This window comes from Fundulus heteroclitus, chromosome 11, assembly GCF_011125445.2.
Source record: "Fundulus heteroclitus isolate FHET01 chromosome 11, MU-UCD_Fhet_4.1, whole genome shotgun sequence".
Classification (NCBI taxonomy): Eukaryota; Metazoa; Chordata; class Actinopteri; order Cyprinodontiformes; family Fundulidae; genus Fundulus; species Fundulus heteroclitus.
The window spans coordinates 37,876,491-37,893,820 of record NC_046371.1 but is presented as its reverse complement, the minus strand read 5'-3'; the positions used below and the strand labels follow the sequence as shown (position 1 = coordinate 37,893,820).

At 45.3% G+C, this 17,330-nt stretch overlaps 1 protein-coding gene across 6 annotated transcripts in view; it reads right to left on the bottom strand.

Moving 5' to 3' along the window:
* Window positions 1-1,980: 1,980 nt before the first annotated feature.
* The window catches only part of robo3 (roundabout, axon guidance receptor, homolog 3 (Drosophila)), a 272,135-nt gene continuing 256,785 nt past the window's right edge, over window positions 1,981-17,330 (bottom strand). For 3 of the 6 annotated variants that reach the window (XM_021319309.2, XM_021319310.2, XM_036143482.1), the window contains 15 exons: window positions 16,550-16,838; window positions 16,243-16,459; window positions 15,796-15,920; window positions 15,287-15,470; window positions 13,845-14,084; window positions 13,176-13,215; window positions 12,082-12,221; window positions 11,720-12,001; window positions 9,518-9,665; window positions 8,827-9,018; window positions 7,706-7,899; window positions 7,483-7,590; window positions 6,833-6,988; window positions 6,112-6,265; window positions 1,981-2,797 (listed from right to left, as the gene is read on the bottom strand). In XM_021319309.2, the coding sequence (XP_021174984.2) occupies window positions 2,791-2,797; window positions 6,112-6,265; window positions 6,833-6,988; window positions 7,483-7,590; window positions 7,706-7,899; window positions 8,827-9,018; window positions 9,518-9,665; window positions 11,720-12,001; window positions 12,082-12,221; window positions 13,176-13,215; window positions 13,845-14,084; window positions 15,287-15,470; window positions 15,796-15,920; window positions 16,243-16,459; window positions 16,550-16,838 (2,476 nt within the window). In that variant the 3' untranslated portion in view covers window positions 1,981-2,790. The remainder of the gene's footprint in view (window positions 2,798-6,111; window positions 6,266-6,832; window positions 6,989-7,482; window positions 7,591-7,705; window positions 7,900-8,826; window positions 9,019-9,517; window positions 9,666-11,719; window positions 12,002-12,081; window positions 12,222-13,175; window positions 13,216-13,844; window positions 14,085-15,286; window positions 15,471-15,795; window positions 15,921-16,242; window positions 16,460-16,549; window positions 16,839-17,330) is intronic. The other 3 variants (XM_036143480.1, XM_036143481.1, XM_036143483.1) reach the window with 3 other exon arrangements.

Here is a 17,330-nt window from a genome sequence, read left to right as displayed (position 1 = left end):
GTGAACAGGAGACTCAGCTTCTATGACCTGTGTGATGTGAACACGCTGAGAACAGCTCATGATGTCCTCCATTAATCCACATCTCCATCCTGCAGAGCAGGTCCCACAAACATGGCTGTTGTGGCGCATGTCCTGAAGACATTCCTCACGCTGACTGTAGGGTTTTGCACTGGCATCATTTTCATATCAACTCCAATGTTGACAGATTCCAGCAAGCACACCACATGTGGGGCTCTAATTGCAATGCAGCTGCAGAGTTACATCATTGTAACAAGCAATCTTAATTATATGTCAGTCATTGTACTGATCTCCTACCGGCACCAAAGCTCATTTATCTGAAATTGGGTCATGGGGAAAACCCATCCAACCCTCTTTCAAGACTCCAACACTGTCCAGCTCATCCTAGAGGATCCTAAGCATCTCCAGGCAAATATTAGCCCCTTTTACAACGGCCCTACCCTATTCCGCCCGCACAGCCAGGTTCCACTCCTGTTGGTTATTAACAGACTAGAAGGTGGTGAACAGCTCCTGGGGGGGGGGGGGGGCTGTAGCCCCGCCTCCAGCTGTCCGCGTAGTCTGCTGTCTTCCTGTTGGGCATAACTGTGACATTACCACTAAAGAAATCTGTGAGAAGCAATAAAGAATGAAAAAGCAAATAAATCATTATAAATAAAACCATAAGTAAAACAAACAATGCAAATATTTTTTTGTATAATTGTATATGCAGGAGGGCTGCACAGTGGAGCAGTGGGTAGCGCTGTTGCCTTGCAGCAAGAAGGTTCTGAGTCTTTCTGCATGGAGGTTCCATGTTCTCCCTGTGCATGCGTGGGTTCTCTCCGGGTACTCCAGCTTCCTCCCACAGTCCAAAAACATGACTGTTAGGTTAATTGGCTTCTCCAAATTGTCCTTAGGTGTGAATGGTTGTTTGTCCTGTCTGTCTCTGTGTTGCCCTGCGACAGACTGGCGACCTGTCCAGGGTGAACCCCGCCTCTCGCCTGGTGAACGCTGGAGATAGGCACCAGCAACACCCGTGACCCCATGAGGGATTAAGCGGTTTGGAAAATGGATGGATGGAATTTCCAAATTGCAGGTCTGCAATGTTTGCCTATATAGTAGAGGAGCAGTGATCTGGAGAAGAGGGGACCAAGAGCAGCTCTGATTGTTGGTGTTTGTATTGTGATGTGACTGACTAATGTAAGCTATGAGTGCAGCAAAGGCTGCAGACACACATGAGGCTGAGGCAGATGGACACGCGTGACTTATGGTCAGCATCCAGTCTGGTTCTTCAAACAGGCTGCAGATGTTTCAGGCAAGGCAAAATGGTAGTAAACCTGAGACCTGAATATTTAAGAAAGTAAAAGCGGGGCTTTTATCAGGAGAATACGTATGTCTACACAATTATAGAACGAGTATTAGAACGTAGAATTATAATGCAACTTAATGAAAAATTACCATTTTTATTTGCTTTATTATAGTCCGAATAACAAACAATGCAACATTTACTAATAAACCTTTTAGAAATTTCTTTTTTTTTTTTGCAGTTTCTAGTGGTTAGCTTTTTATTAACAGTAGACTGACAGGAAAGGGGCAGAAGAAGAGGAGAAACATGCAGCAAAGGACCGCGGGTCAGAGTCAAACCCGCGTTGAGGACTAAAGGCCTCCAAACATGTCGCACTACCTGCTGCGCCACAAACGCGCCTCAACCTTTTTTGAAATTTCAGTTAAAAAATTGAAATCCTTGAATGGGAGCACACGTTAGATCCTGTGCTGTGTTTTGGTTTGTCTGTCTGTGCCGCTGGGGTTTCAGACCTCTGGACGGTGTTGTTTAACATCGTCTTTCGTTATAACACTGTTAAATCTGGCTCTGCTGCTCAACAAGTGCTGGTTAGTGATCCGGACTGCACTGCTGTCAAAAATATGTAGTTTTAGTATTAGACAGTTAGACGATCACTGCTAAGTAGAACAACGTTGACACAAAGCTTGATCAGCAAATGTATTTTTATTGTACATTTACAAAACAACAAGAGTACAAAAAGTAAGCCCACAGACACTTTTTTGTTTTAGAAGGAGAATATGAAAATGTATTTTCAGTACTGCAGCAATCGGTCTCTCACATGTAAAAAGGGGGATGGATGGATGGGTTAGGGGCAAACAAGAGGGGGTACAATCAAACTTTCATAAAGCCTGTCAGTCAGCCAGCACAGAAAAACCAAAGGAATCATAGAGAAGGATAACATTCGTAATGGACACCTAGGATGCAGGGACCCGACAGGGATGCGCTCAGGGCACAGGCATCCCTCCCAGTTGTTTTTGGCTTTTCCAACCTCTCTCTTCAACCAGCAAACACACTTTGTGCTTCTTATTTTCTGTTGTTTTTCCATCACAACAAGAGTGCAACAGTAGTTAATGCGTTCCCTAAAAGTTTACATATTGACAAAATGTTGGCACATTCAAGAAGACGCTGTCCATAATAACAAACGTTTTTTTATCCTTTGACTTTTTTTTTGGATCATCATAAATACAATATACGTCTCTCTTCCTGTATCCAGAGCTCACAAAAGATTCAGTACAGACAGGTATTTACAAAATAAGGAAGAAGCATGAACTCAAAGTCATAAATAATTATAGTAATACCAAAAGTCAGTTATTGTTCTTTCACAGCAATAAGTGTAGCTTGTTGAAAACTGAGAGCGTCTCCTCGTCTTTAGTCTGTTGTGTCAATGGTGAAAAGATGGGGAGGGCTGATGGAGGCATCACAGGTATACTGACAGATTCACTGGACTCCTTATCTCATTTCCTAAAAAAGAAATACAAGTAAAATTGTATTTTTATACACCTTCTCACAAGTAACACTGTTTCTCTCTTAGATATAGTTATTGGCTGAGCGTTTGATACATCTGACAGCATGGGCTCTCTTTTGTCCTCTAGACCTGAAAACTGGCTCACATGTTACCTGCTTAACTGTGTTCTCTCCTAAATGAGGCCACTGAAGGAGCTAGCAGTGCCAGCGGTTTACTTTTCTCTGACGTAGAAAGTATTCCTGGATCAGTGCTTCTGTTGCGTCTCCGTCCTCTTAAACCCCAGTCAGTGGTGGCAGAAGGCCGCTCACACTGACCTGGTTCAGAGCCAGGTTTCTTCCTGTTAAAAGGGAGTTTTCCTCTCCACTGTCACTACATGTATGCTCAGTATGAGGGATTGCTGCAAAGTCAACGGCACGATGTCCACTGTGGCTTCATGCTCATCCAGGAAGAGTGAATGCTGCAAGTCATTGACTCAATGCAGTCTGCTGGGTTTCCTTAGAGTAAAAATTGTTGAACCAATCTGTCTGGATACCTGCAGATGATGTATTGTGAATTGGTGCTATATAAATAAACTGAACTCAATTAAAACTGAATGAAAGAGATACCACCTGAGTTTGTTTCTTGCTTTGTGGAGCACAGAATAAGAAACCACTGCCTCCCTCCCACCAACAAGACAGCCTGACTAATGAATCTGTTATAGTCCCAGTGGCATTCTATAGAGAAACTAACAGCAAAAAGTTCTTGAAATTTACTCACAAAAGTAGACTTTTTTGTCTATTACATCACTCTCCATAACACAGAAGCGTTTAGCCCATGCCAATGTGGGAGCAACTAAAACTTTCAATCACCTTCAGATTAAGTGCCCAGAGGCACATCAACATGTGACAACAGGAAGCTAGAATAGAACCCACAACCTTCCAATTTCAAGATAACTACTCAACCCATCAAGCCACAGTGGCCCACTGTCAATCACTTCTTAAACCATCTAAAGGCAAGATAACATCTCAGACTTGTTTCATAATCCTGTAAAAATAGGTGTTTTGAACAGAGAACACTAGTTTTATTCAAAGAAAGAAGTATTAGCCTATTATACTATTATTTCCTATTATTTCCACTTTAAGTAGCTCACGGCTACTTTTGTCATGTGGCAAAAAACAAACACTGAAGGATCCTTTTCTTTGGTGCAAATATGCTTTGATTTGGTACATTTGTTACATAGACCTATAAAAATATGCTGCTATGCTCTGTTGTTCTAAATCATGTGTCATCTATAATGGACCGTCTTCAATCTAACAACAGCACCCCCCCCCCCCCCCCGTCAACAATCTCACTCTCAACAACCGTTAAAAGTTGAGAGGTATGTATAAAGTCTATCTTGAAACTTGACAGTGTCTCAAAAAAAGAAAGAAAAAATCCCTTGAATTATTTGAAAAACACTAGAAAAACCTGCGGTGATTAATTATATGGTGGTAAAGTTAGTGTTTAGTGTCCTGTTAGCATAAAAACTACTGTTAGCATACTAGCTAATGCCAGCTATTCAGTTAAGGCTAGAATATTCAAAAAGTTTGACGTCTAGAACTAATAATCCACTGGGAAGTCACTAATTTGTGTGAATTCCACATTCTGATGGTATTTTCCCCAGTCAGTAATAAAGTTGAGGGAGATCTACCATCCACTATTTGGTCCTAGCCTGACCTTAAGGGTCAAAGGTCAGAGGAAGGCAGGCAGGAACACCCCATGAGGAAGAGGGAACCTAATCCAGGCTTCCTGCATAAACATCCCGCATTTTATAGAAGGAGAGAGACATGCTTTCATGTTCATGGGAAGGGGTAAAAAGCCCAGTAAGGGTCATCTGGGGGTACATGGGGGGACGGGTGGGGGTGGTCTCTTCTGCTCTGTAAGGGTAACTAAAAGCAGCTATAGGCTTTCTCTGACTCCTCACACAGATCACCTACTGTCATCCATTGTGTTATAGCTTTAAAAAGTAAAAGTACAACCATAGAGGATGGCCTGGGAACTGCTACATAAAGCAGCAGATACCTGTGCAGACTCTCAGTCTCCATATTTATGGCAACCACAACTGAAATGAGTGTATTTGTCCTTGATTTGAGCTGGTAAATAAGATGATCTGCCAATGGAACAAGATTTATGCACTTAAAATAGGAAAAGCCCATCTCCTTCATTCAATTCAATTCAATTTTATTTATATAGCACCAATTCATGAAACATGTCATCTCAAGGCACTTTACAAGTCAAATTCAATCATATTATACAGATTGGTCAAAAATTTCCTATATAAGGAAACCAGTTGATTGCTTCAAAGTCTCTCCAAGCAGCAGTCACTCCTGGAGAAGCATAGAGCCACAGGGAGAGTCGTCTGCATTGTACATGGCTTTGCAGCAATCCCTCATACTGAGCAAGCATGAAGCGACAGTGGGAAGAAAAACTCCCCATTAACGGGAAGGAAAAACCTCCAGCAGAACCAGAACCGGGCTCAGTATGAACAGTCATCTGCCTCGACCGACTGGGGTTACAGAAGACAGAACAGAGACACAACAAGAGAGACAAAAAAGCACAGAAGCTCACATTGATCTAGTAATCTGTTTTACATTAGATGGTAGTAGAGGGTGAGCCGTCTTCTCTGGATCATCTTATTTCAAGTGCATTATATCTAATTATCTTATTTTTTGGGTACAAATACTCATTCTGTTGGCAGATAATCTTATGTACCTGCTCAAATCAAGGACAAATAGACGCATTTTAAGAAGCTTTTACTTATTTTTAGTTCCGTCTTTGCAGTGCCCTTGTTCCTGTACTTGACTGATACAAGACACTGGATATCAACTGAATTTCAGAGATGATTGAGCCTTGTAATATTGTGGATTAAGCTTTTGTCAGCCAGCTTTTCCTGTCTACCTACTGCCATGTCAAACATTGTAAGTGTTGTCTGTGCAGCTGAGTCCCTGCAGAGCTTTTCATTCCACTGGCACAGCTTGCTCTGCCATAAAAGACAGCGGCTCGTCACCAGGGAGCCTGCAGGGGGTGCATTTAAAGGAGCACTCCCACAGTGCAGTGTGCCCTCTGAAGAGCACTCCAAAGGAGTGGTGGGCGGGTAGCCTTAATCGTTTCTTACAGTAAAGCTTAGAGAGTGGAAGGTAATGGTAGATCTGTGAGCCAGAGAGCAGCCTGGTCTGTGTGGGTATGTGTGTAACACTGAACTATATCAATCTTTTAATGGCAGGAATAGATTGTTTCTAGCTGTGTTAACAGTTTTATTTTTTACCACATGTGCTGTCACACAAAGATCCACCTGGTTTCTACCTCGTTGTGTTTCCTGGCTGAGCTTGGCCCCCGGGAGCCGGTGGAGCCCCTGGAGGAGGAGCTCCCTGTGGTCGAGCAGTTACTGGACATCTGACTCCTGGACAGGTAGCCGCTCTTACTGCCGTATGCCACCGCCTCTTCATCTGATGAGGCAGAACAAAGAGTCAGACACAGAACCGAGGCCTCTTGGGAAGCCTGCTTATAAAGCAGCAGCACAGAGTAAACCAGAACTTCCTGTGGGGCGTTTCAGCTGTTTGAGAAGCACTTTTTAGGCCTAAGACCATAAACACGCTTAACCAGGTTATCTTATAAGCTGTTTTACCAGATAGCTCAATCTAACCTGAGTACCTGCATATTTCAGATAACCAGTAAACTGGAACTGGTTAAAATGAAGCCTAAACCTGATCTATTAACACGGCCACAGCAGTTTTTGGATTATAGATTATAGATTATAGAACAGCTCTCCAATGTTTTCTGGCCATGTGACGGCTGCAGAGGCATTTATAAAGGATGACATGTTGAAGTCAGTTCCACTGGAGGAGCAACACTGCAGTACGGTAGCAGAACATGGTAGAGCTTTCTGTTGGATCGACCCAATCAGTGGGTATTTAGCTGAAAACGGGCTGTGGGACTCCTGGTGACCTGTCCTGTTGGTAAGTGGCTCTGTTTAACCTTAAATGACATGATGAGTTACCAACATGGCGTCTTACTGTCAGCATGTTTCTGTCCTGAACCTTTCCGCTGGTGGCTGTTGCTGCTGTAGTCGCTCCTCTCCAGGGAAGACAGGGTGCTGTTGCTCTCTGCACACCCCTGGGAACCCTGCAGCCTATTCTCCTCTGGGGGGGGCTCCGGAGGGGGGGGGAGGTCTAAACAAGAAGACGAGGAGGAAAATAAGGAACCTTCAAACTAGAATAAAGAATCTGCTGTCAGGCTAACTATAGTGTCTGTTATATAACAGCTGTATTTGCTTTCAAAAGAACACTTAGTTACAGCTTAGTTAATTGGCTCCCATTTAGAGAGAGAGAGAGAGAGAGAGAGAACATGACAGAGCGCTTACAGCTCTGTTCTCATTTAGAAAATGAGTCCATTAAATGAGGAAAATATCCTGCTTGTCAAAACAAGAGTGTGGATTGTGTAAATCCCATGGAACCACACGTGCTTAGTGTTCAGAACGGCGTTTATTTGAAACACCAGGGAGCACATGTCCCATGCAGACCCCCCACCCCCCCCCATCCTACTGAGCCCTCCTGCTCACACACAGCGACGCTCTGGTTCCAGTAACAGAGCATTTCTTCTACAACTACTTCCTGGATGCCAGACGATGAGAATAAAGGAGTTCAGGTGTCTGAGAGTTTTTCACCTCCTTGAATGTCTCTCCTGTACGCTGAGGTCTTGGACACCTTTTTCTTCACTCTGGCCTTTTGGCTGGGAGGAGTGCAGCTCTCTGCTGGAGAGGAGCGGCTGTGCACTGTGACAGAAAACAAACATTTTATGTCCAACCCGACTGTGAGCAGGTGAATGTCTGCTGATAGGAGCCTGACTGCAGACTTAGGCGTGTAATGCGTGAACAGAGAGGTCTCTACCAGGCGTGGAGGCGCTGCTGTCATTCCCTGCTGAGCCCTGGCTGTGGAGGCAGCAGTGGGCAGGACTTTGGAACGGCAGCGAGCCGACCTCTGTAGAGCCGGCCTGCTGTTGGCCACAGAGGCTGGGGCTGGACTGGACCAGTGTTGGGCTGGGCGCCTGAGGAACTGGCACAGGACCGCAGGGTAGCCTTCTGCTACGGGAAGGAAGGGCAACATGTCACTGCTAACTAGTGGATTTAGAGGCTGAGCAGTTTGGGAATTAAACAAGTACAGAAGTTTAGATTTAGTAGAATATTTATTGTCTGACTTCTCCTCCAATGATCATATACTGCCAGTTCTGTCCTATTTAATATTAATAATCTCACATCCAGTCATGAAATGTAAAAATGAATGTTACAGTCGGGTTGTCATGATGCTATGATTCCTAATCGATACCAGTACCAAGAAAAATAGTCCACATTTGAGATCATTTTCAACACTGTGGTGACATTTTTTAAAGGCACATGGTTCTTTTGCTGATGATATGATTCAATGTTACTGAGGGACAATAAATCTATCTCTCCATCAGTGCTGTCACTGTTAAGTTACTTTTTTCCTGAACGGACTAGTAAACACAGCTTTAAATCCCCCGGTATGAACGGAGCTAGACGTTTTTGGTAACAACAACGTCTAGCCATTCAGCCATTTCCATGACACACATGGAAATGGCTGAATGGCATAATTTTTGGTTTTTCTCCTGTAGTTCTGAGTTTTAACATTCAAGTAATCAATAGTTACCAATATTTAAGATTATGATGTGCAGTAAAAAGAGAAAAATCTCTAAATATAGAGTGTTTAGGAGCTTGGAGGTCAGTGGGCAGCATCTAAACACATCAGTGTTTTATAATCATGTGTCAGCCTGCCGTAGTTTATTTAATTAACACTATACTTCCCAGTGTAGCCTGACCCTCCCAGCCCTGTTATAGGAGTGGAAAGCAGCCTGGTAAACTATGAAGAATAATCATGAAATAACCTCCCTCCCACAAAGCTTTAATGTGATATGAAATCTGTGCATTGACACCGTTGGCTGACATTTAAAAAGACGTTATTGCTTTGCTCTGAAACAAAGCCTGCTCACATACCGTGACAGCTGCTGGTCACTGGGGCCTCTGGCGTCCTCATGGGGTGAAGGGGTGAGGGTTGCCGTTGACTGATGGCTATAGGAGGTGGCAGGCGACAATATGATGTTCCTTTGAGGGCTGCAAGGCCCGTCTTCACAGCCTTCCATCAGGTAAGTCCTCTCCGGAAGGGGCGGACACCATTCCTCATCAGAGCTGCAGAGAAAAAGACATGTTCCAGCCTGATAGTCCAGCATGTTGCAGCTTTGGCCGGACCTTTTCTTCATGTCTTGTTAAAATATATTGTTACATAGCAGCTTGTTTGCTCTTTGGTTCCTTCAAATTCAGCAAGTAGCCACGAGGCTACTTAAGGATTAATGATGTTCTCTCAGGTTTGACTGGAGTTAGCCATTGGCAAACAGCGGGGGGCTAAGCTTCACTAGGGTGGCACTGCTGCTCTGTGAGCGATAAGAATGATGCTTCACTCTGAGGTTAGAGAGAGCCGGCGCTGAGGAGCAAAACAGCTAAATGACTTGAGCAATTGGCCGGGCTGACATAATCGAGTTCTTAAGGCCAGAGGCAAAAAACAATGTTGGGTTCAATACTTTATGTGCCTGGCAGCGATGAGGCTGAATCTAAGTGATGATGCGGCTTGCTAATGGGTATTTATAAAGCTGTTTGTGGAAGAAAAGCAGAGGTGAGACGTCTGCCTCACCCTATGTCCATGTCGTCATGCTGCGGGAGCTGGCGGTCTGGCTCGCTCTGGTCCAGCTCTCCTATTGGTGGAGGTAGGGGCAAGGCCTCGAGCCAGGTCAGAGACGGGGTCTTCACAGCCTTCCCCATCGCCTTCTGCTTGGGCTTCCCTTCAAATCAACACAGAAAATAAACGCTTTACTAAACGAAGCTCTGTTAAAATGAGTCAATCCATCATGATTCCTGCAGCAACCTGGTGCCAGGATAGAAATATCAGGGCAATTTATTTCAGTTAAAAAGAGGAGAACAGAGACATGCAGAGCTTTGCTAAATATTTCTTAGCCCTAAACCCTTTCACACAATGTCAGGTTACAACCACAAACGTTATGGAATATAGTAGAATAAAATAGAATAGCAATACCTTTATTATTCAAAGAGTGGGGTAATGTGGGTGTGACAGTGGCAAAAACAAGCAGACAGAAGACACCAGACTTACAGGATTAATTAGTATGAAAAAATGCTACATGTCAAGATACGCTGCACAGCAGAAGAGAAAGACTTCATTCTCTTTAGCTGTAGAACTTCACTTCAAACTAACTTACTGATCTAGTAGAACTCTGTCGCTGTGGTTTTGTCACTGTCCTGCCAGAATGGTCCCATTGTGGGACGATGGAGGTATTTTGTTTTATTCTATCTGATCTAGGATGCAGCAGTCTGTCACTGAGCTCTGCAGCTCTGCATGGCTGGGACGCTTCCTCCAGTCCTGCTCTCTCCCACCAGGGAGGGATTTATTCATTGACCAACACAAAGTAGTGGATACTTGTGCAGTGTAGGCGTGGTGGCCAAGTGATTAGAGAACTGGGCATTTGTGTCTTGGAGAGGCCTCAAAGGTTGCTGGTTTGAATCTCAGTCCATCACTCTGGGTCCCTGAAAAAGACCCCTGACCACAGATTACTCCCTGAGAGCCACTCAGTGTGGCAGCACAATGTTCCCTAAGGGATGAGTTTAACGCAGAGACACATTTCTCCTCTGTGGGACTAGAAAATGAAGTATATGTATTTTTAATTATGTCTTTTACAAATAGAAACTGGAAAAGTGCATCATGTTCTGTTAGGCACCAGTGTCTCTAAATCGTCTCCCCCTGAAATGTCTGTGATGTCTGTGATGGCGGTTGTACTGAAACAGTAATTTCCCTCTGGGATCATTAAAGTATTTCTGATTCTGATGATTCTGGATTTATATTACTTCCACATTAGTCTAATACCAAAATAAAATCAATTGCAGATGCAGATAATTGGAGGAATTAGAAGTCAATAATATAAAACAGGTCAGTTGTGGAGACGTTTAATGCCAGATAGATTATTAACTATCCCAGCCATTGAACATTATGATGGCATAGCTGCAAATCTGCCTTGGCCTTGAGTTACACTGACAGGGCAGGCAAGCAGAGGACTGTCCAGAGCAGCAGCTAGAGAGCCCCATGGAGGAGCTGCAGAGAACCACAGCTCGGGTAGACAGTCAGTTGGCAGAACAACCATATATTGTCCATACCATAAATCTGGGCTTTAAGAAAAACATAAAGGCTCTGCTGAAAGAAAGCCAGACAGAGACCAGTTTGCAGTGTGTCACAAGCCATGGAGGGCCACAGCAAACATGGCCAACGTTAAAATGTAACCTTTAGGCATGTATGCAAAAGGCTGCGTGTTTCAGGAAACTAAGATTCTGCACATTCATACGGCGGCAGCATCATGCTGTGGGGAAGCTGTTCTTCAGCAGTGAAGCTGATCAGAGTTCAGGTGAGGATGAACTGAGGGATGTCCAGGAAAAAGATCCTGTTAAAACCTGTCCTGTTAAAGTATGTCTGATTCTGATTGTTAACCCTAACCACAAAAGTGTCAGAATGGTCTAGTCAAAGCCCAGACCAACATCCAACTGGGAATTTGTAGCTAGATTTGAAGCTTAAAGCTCACAGACGCTCTCCATCCCAGCTGACTGAGGTTCAGGTGTTCTTCCTTCTTCTTCAACACGATGCACAGCTTTGTGTCACTCCATCATTTAAAATCCCAGTAAAAGACAAAATGGCAAATGTTCAAGGTGTACAATGACTATTATGCTAATTGTGTTTATGCTCTGCTGTAAAACCTAAATCCAAACGCAGTCGTAGACCTTGGTGACATGATTTCCTCCACCCCCAGTCTCTGATCCCTGCAGACTCTCAGCTCACCGCTGCAGCGGTCCGGCTGGGCATACTGCGCTCCTGACGGGCCTGGCTGGGTGATCCAGTGTGCTTCGTCCTGCTGCTCGCCGCTGAAAGCCGCTCCCTGTGGCTGACTGGGAAAGGGCGTGATGGAGGTGGTGGCGTATGGGGTTGTGGAGACCGTCTGGCCGTAGGTGAAGCTGTGCAGGTCCTCACTGGTGGCATCGATAGTGCTGTAGATGGGACCTTCTGTGGAGCCTCCCATGCTGTACTTCTCTGTCTGATTCAGGTAGTTTGAGATGCCAGCTTCTGCATGAGGGTTAGGGTTGGACTCAGTGCTGCTCTGTAGCTTTCTTTTAAACACTTGGACATGTTTGCATGTTTCCTACCGTTATAATATCTCTCTGCTGTGTTATGATTGGTGGTGCAGCAGCTGACGGCCTCCTTGCCGCTGTGGACCAGGTTGGTGGTGGGCCAAGAGTCGGCCAGCCATGGGTAGTTGCCCATGTTGCCCCCCAGCACACCAGGCCTGCAGAGACACTGTAGCTTTAACTAAATGCATGCTGCAACAAAAAGGAACGGTTCAGGAGGAGACAGACTGACAGAGAGCAACGCGGTCAGAAAGAAAGTTTAAACCAAAGCTGTTAAATGATAACCTGACTCTAGCCAGATGACTTTCGCTCCGCCTAGCTCCACTCACATCCATCTGGGACAGATCCATAGGAACGGCGTTTCAGAAGGCTGGGCCTTATCAAAAATCCTTGCATATGATTGGATAAGCCACTTGTCTGTCATCTTTATCGACGTGCTATTTCAACCACTCACACCGAAGCTAACCCGTGACGCTGTGAGAGTGACGCAGGAAAAACAACAACTTTTTTTTTTTTTTAATGTGTTTGCGGCTCTAGTGGCGTTTTATTGACAGTGAGCTGACAGGAAGAGGGGGGCAGACAGGCGGCAAAGCGCCGCGGGTCGGAGTCGATCCCGGGCCGACCGCGTCGAGGACTAAAGGCCTCCTAACATGGTTAGCGCTAACTGCTAACCGACAAGATAGATGTCTGCCGCTGACGTGCCCCAGAAAACAAAACTTGCCAAATCCGGTCGGGGGAAGGGTGAAAACATGGTTTCCACCAACAAAAGCCTTCAGAGGCGTTCTCTGATGTTCTTTAATGAAACAATATTAGGTAGATTGGACAACACAGAAGAAATAGCAGCATCAATGTTAACGCTTGCTTCCTCAATGCGAGCCGCCATTGTCTGAATCAGTCTCATGGTCGCGTCTCCACTACGTCACATCTATGAAACTCCAGCCCTGCATCCTGATTGGCTGGACAATAAAACTGGTCGGAGAAATCACTCTCTATGGGAGATGTCCCAGATGTATGTGAGTGGAGCTAGGCGGAGCGACATACAGCTGGCTAGGGTTAGGTTAGTTAAATGAGGGTCATTCAATAAACGAGATCATTTAAAGAGAAAGATTCACCTTCCAGTGAGTCCTGATCCCTCAGCATGAGGGAAACCAACTAGAAGACAGAGAGAAAAACAGTTTAGAGGAGGGATAAACTCACTGATTTATGTCACTTATCTTCTATACCCGGTTTGCTTTTGAGCCAATATCAATAATTCTTCTATTATTCCACTATCCCACATTGACTAACCAGGATCCATGGACGGACGGACGGACGGAGAAAACTATTATACACCTGGGATCATTAAAGTATTTCTGATTCTCATGATTCTGGATTTATATTACTTCCGCATTAGTCTAATACTGAAGTAAAATCAATTGCAGATGCAGATAATTGCCGTTAGAAGTCAACAATAGAATCCAGAAATAAGAACATTAGTCCATTTTCCTATGTTCTTTTGGTGAAGCATAAACCTCAGACTGCACAGCAACTAGACAGAACACGCTCAAGCTCACACTGTCTCTAAAATTCACCCAGACAATCACAGTTACCTTTTTTTTAACTCTGATAAATATCACTGACTCCCAAACTCTAATGAAGGTTCCAGTGCCTCTGGCAACAATGTGAGTTCCTCTTCCACAGGTAATCCCCGTGGCTTGTTTCATAAAGCATGCGCCCAGACAGCAGACAGGGAGAGCAGAACAGACAATCCAGACTCCCACACGTCACTCGTCCTGCCTGACCTGCTGGTGTGTAGGCGAAGGAAGCCGTGTAGTGGCTCAGCTCCTTCCTCTTCTTGCGGCGGCAGTAGATCCACAGGCTGAAGCCCATGAGGATGACCCAGCAGGCGCCGCCGATACCCGCGATGAAGGCCGGCTGCTTGACCACGTCAGTGATCTGCTCTGCCAGGCTGACGCTGCCGTCCTCGCTGCTGTCACTGGGGCCTCCGCCTCCTGACGCCGTTGGCTGTTCCACTGGCAGCTCTGTGGAGACAGAGACACACGTGGAAATGGCTGAATGCCATAATAGATGAACTGCAGCTTTAAATAGCACGTTGTAAAACAAGCAGGCAGATTGTGGTTGTCCTTTACTCTTCTCCTTGTCCCACCTTAAACGACAGAGCAAGCTTTTCTGTATGAATACAACCAATGCATAGTTTAGGAGGAGCTGAATGAATTTAGTTCAAACCAAAAAGCATTTATTAAACGGCTGTGTTCATCTTCTCTACACAATGATGGAGAAAGGTAAAAGATGGGCTAAGATCTCCTGATTTTGTAGCATGTAAGGAATCCCTCTGCTATAATAATATTTCAGCTAATATTACGTTTCATACAGTACCCATGGGGAATTGGCTTCTCCCTTAAAAAATGAGCTTAAAATTGTCCTCAAAGAGAGAGCATGGTGATGATGTGCATGTTTCAGTAGGAGAGAGAACTGTGGTACAAGGCAGGAAGGCCTCAAAGTGACTAAAAGACCTGTGTCCAGTTTCACAAAGAATCCTTAGACTAAAAGTAGCTCTTAGTGACGTCATCTTAATATTTGCAGAATTTAAAGATTGTTCTTAGAATTTCACCTCAGCGTTAATCTAAAGTTATTCACAAAGCATCTTAGGTCTTAAGAGAGTTCCTCAAGTGAAACATCTCATCGGTAGAGAGGAGGACTTTTAGCGAGCCTAAGGGAGGCGTAAGCAGGAAGATGATGGAAACGGAGAGAGCTGATTGGCTGATCCGCCTCCTACACAGTGGAGGAAAGGAGCACATAAACCTCTTCTCTACATTAATATGTAGATAACATAAACTTATCTACATATTAATAATCACATGATTATCAAACTGTATCATCTCCATAGATATGAATTTGTTTCAGTGGCCCAACGGGTCCAAAGCTACCGTCATTTTATTACAGGCATAGAACTCTGACACTTTGGACCTGAGGCCTGGAAATGTCCCAGAGTTAGCAGGAAAGCCTGAGGACCATTCTTAAACAGCAAGTGGAGAATTAGAAACTGAAAAGCTCAGATCCACTACAGGCTCTGCTAGGACTAGAGTAGGTCACCATCAACCAGGACTTGATCCGTCCAGAACTGAATGTATGCAGCATGTCAGGGCGGCTTGGAAATTAAAAAGAAAAAGTAGAAATGTTCTGTTTTAATAATAACCAAACGTTTCTGCTGGAGGAAACTCACTGATGAGAACAGGCAGCGGCTGACTGTGAGTGCCGACGCCGGCGCTGGTCACCGCCGCCACCTCCACCTGGTACAGCACGCCGGGGACGAGGCCTTTCAGCGTGGTGCTCAGCGTGGTGCCGTCCACCGTCCGGTTGATGTAGTAGCGCGTCTGGTTATCGCCGCCGCTGCCCACGCACCAGACCTGTTCAAATGCACACGTTTCTCTGGATAATGAAACTGATGGAAACTGATGTTGGCTCATTTTAAGGCGTCTGCTTCAGCATCTAAGATGTTTCTTCAGGATGGAGAGTTTCCTTTGGCAAGGTTTAATCTGCAGTTACACTGAAAGAATTCAGTTCAGTTTTATTTATATAGAGCCAATTCGCAGCTCATGTCATCTCAAAGCACTTTATAAAGTCAGAGACTGAGTAGACTGAGTTAACAGATGCCTAGCACAGGGTGGCTGGGTTTCTATCTGGACCGTTCAGACCTGTTGTGAGCGGCTGGTGCAGGTGGAGAGTGTTTACCCGGTACTCCTGGATGAGGCCGTTCCGCATGTCGTTGGGTGGAGGCTCCCAGGTGACGCTGATGCTGGAGCTGTTGCTCAGCTTCACTGTGGCCACTGTAACTCCTCTGGGCGGGGCACTGGGGACTGCAGGAGGAGGCCTCACTTTAGCAACATGTACGGACTACTAAAAATACATTTAGCTCAAGAGAAGAGAGGCGCAAGGTTAGAAAAGTTGTTTTTTGCAGACTTAGGACTGAGACAGGTCAATGCAACGTCTGCTGAATTTTGCACTGACCAGTAAAGACCCAGTGAATGAGAGGAAAATGGAATAAAAACACAGATCAATATAAACAAAGTCAAACTGCAGCCTGAGATAACGTGGTGCACCACGGACTAATGAGAAGAGCCGTATAAAGCCCTGCAGCCTCAGAGCTCACTGCTGTGATCAGTGACAGCAACACATTACCTTCTTCTCGGGTCCGGATCAGCAGAGTTCGACTGTCTTTGCCCTGGAACTCGTCGAAGTACGGACGGATCTTAATCTCGTACTCGGTTCCTTTCAGCAGGCCGGTGAGGACGGTGCTGCGCTCGGAGGGCGAGTTGATGTCCTGGAGCAGCCAGGTTCCCCCGCTGGGCCGGTAAAACAGCCGGTAGCCCTGGACGTACGGAGACTGCCGGTCCACCTAGACACAGAGCCCAGCTGGGTCAGCGCAGAGAATAAAGGAGGAAACAGAAGCCTCCTCATTGGAGAATGACAGGTGTGAGTCACTTACTGTCCAGGACACTCGAATAGACGTTGTTGTGAGCATGACGGGGTCTTGAAGCTGGACAGCCACCTCTCCCAGCTCCCTCTGTACCTGCCGGTGGTCCACCCCCTGACCCGTGGGACTGACGTCCTGAGTCCTGACCGGCTCAGAGATGGGGCTGGGGTCGCTCAGGCCGTACGCGTTGACCGCTCGGACGATGAACAGGTACACAGTGTTGGGAAGAAGGCCTGTGATTGTGTGTGTTTCCATCTTCACCATGTCTGCCACCGTCTGCCATGTGCTGCCTGCTGATTGGCTGTGTGGGGATGAAAGCCCAACCTCATATGCTTGTTTCTGCAATCAGCATCGCTCCAGTTTCCAGGAGCCAAACCCCCCCCCCATGATTTATCACGGACCACCCACTAGTGCCTAATGAAATATATCAAACTTAATCTACATTATTATTAAACCTTTATTTATACATGTAGTCTCAGCGAGACACAAGTTCCCATTTACAAGAGACCTGTAAAAACAGTTTTACTTTTTAAACTGTGAATTTCCTTTTCTTTGGCAGATACTAAAGTTAAAAAGCACAAAGTATTTTATGTAACAGACTAAAACAAAATAGTGCTTCATGGGTGTGCTATGATGGTGCAGGGGATGTGATAATGACCCATATACAGATGCCTTATTCATATACAGAGGCCTTATTCCTCCATGTGGCTGACCTGGGTTACTTTGCCACATGCCCCCCCCCCCCCCCCCCCCTCTCTCAAGCCCCCTTTCCTGTCAGTCTACTATATGAAAA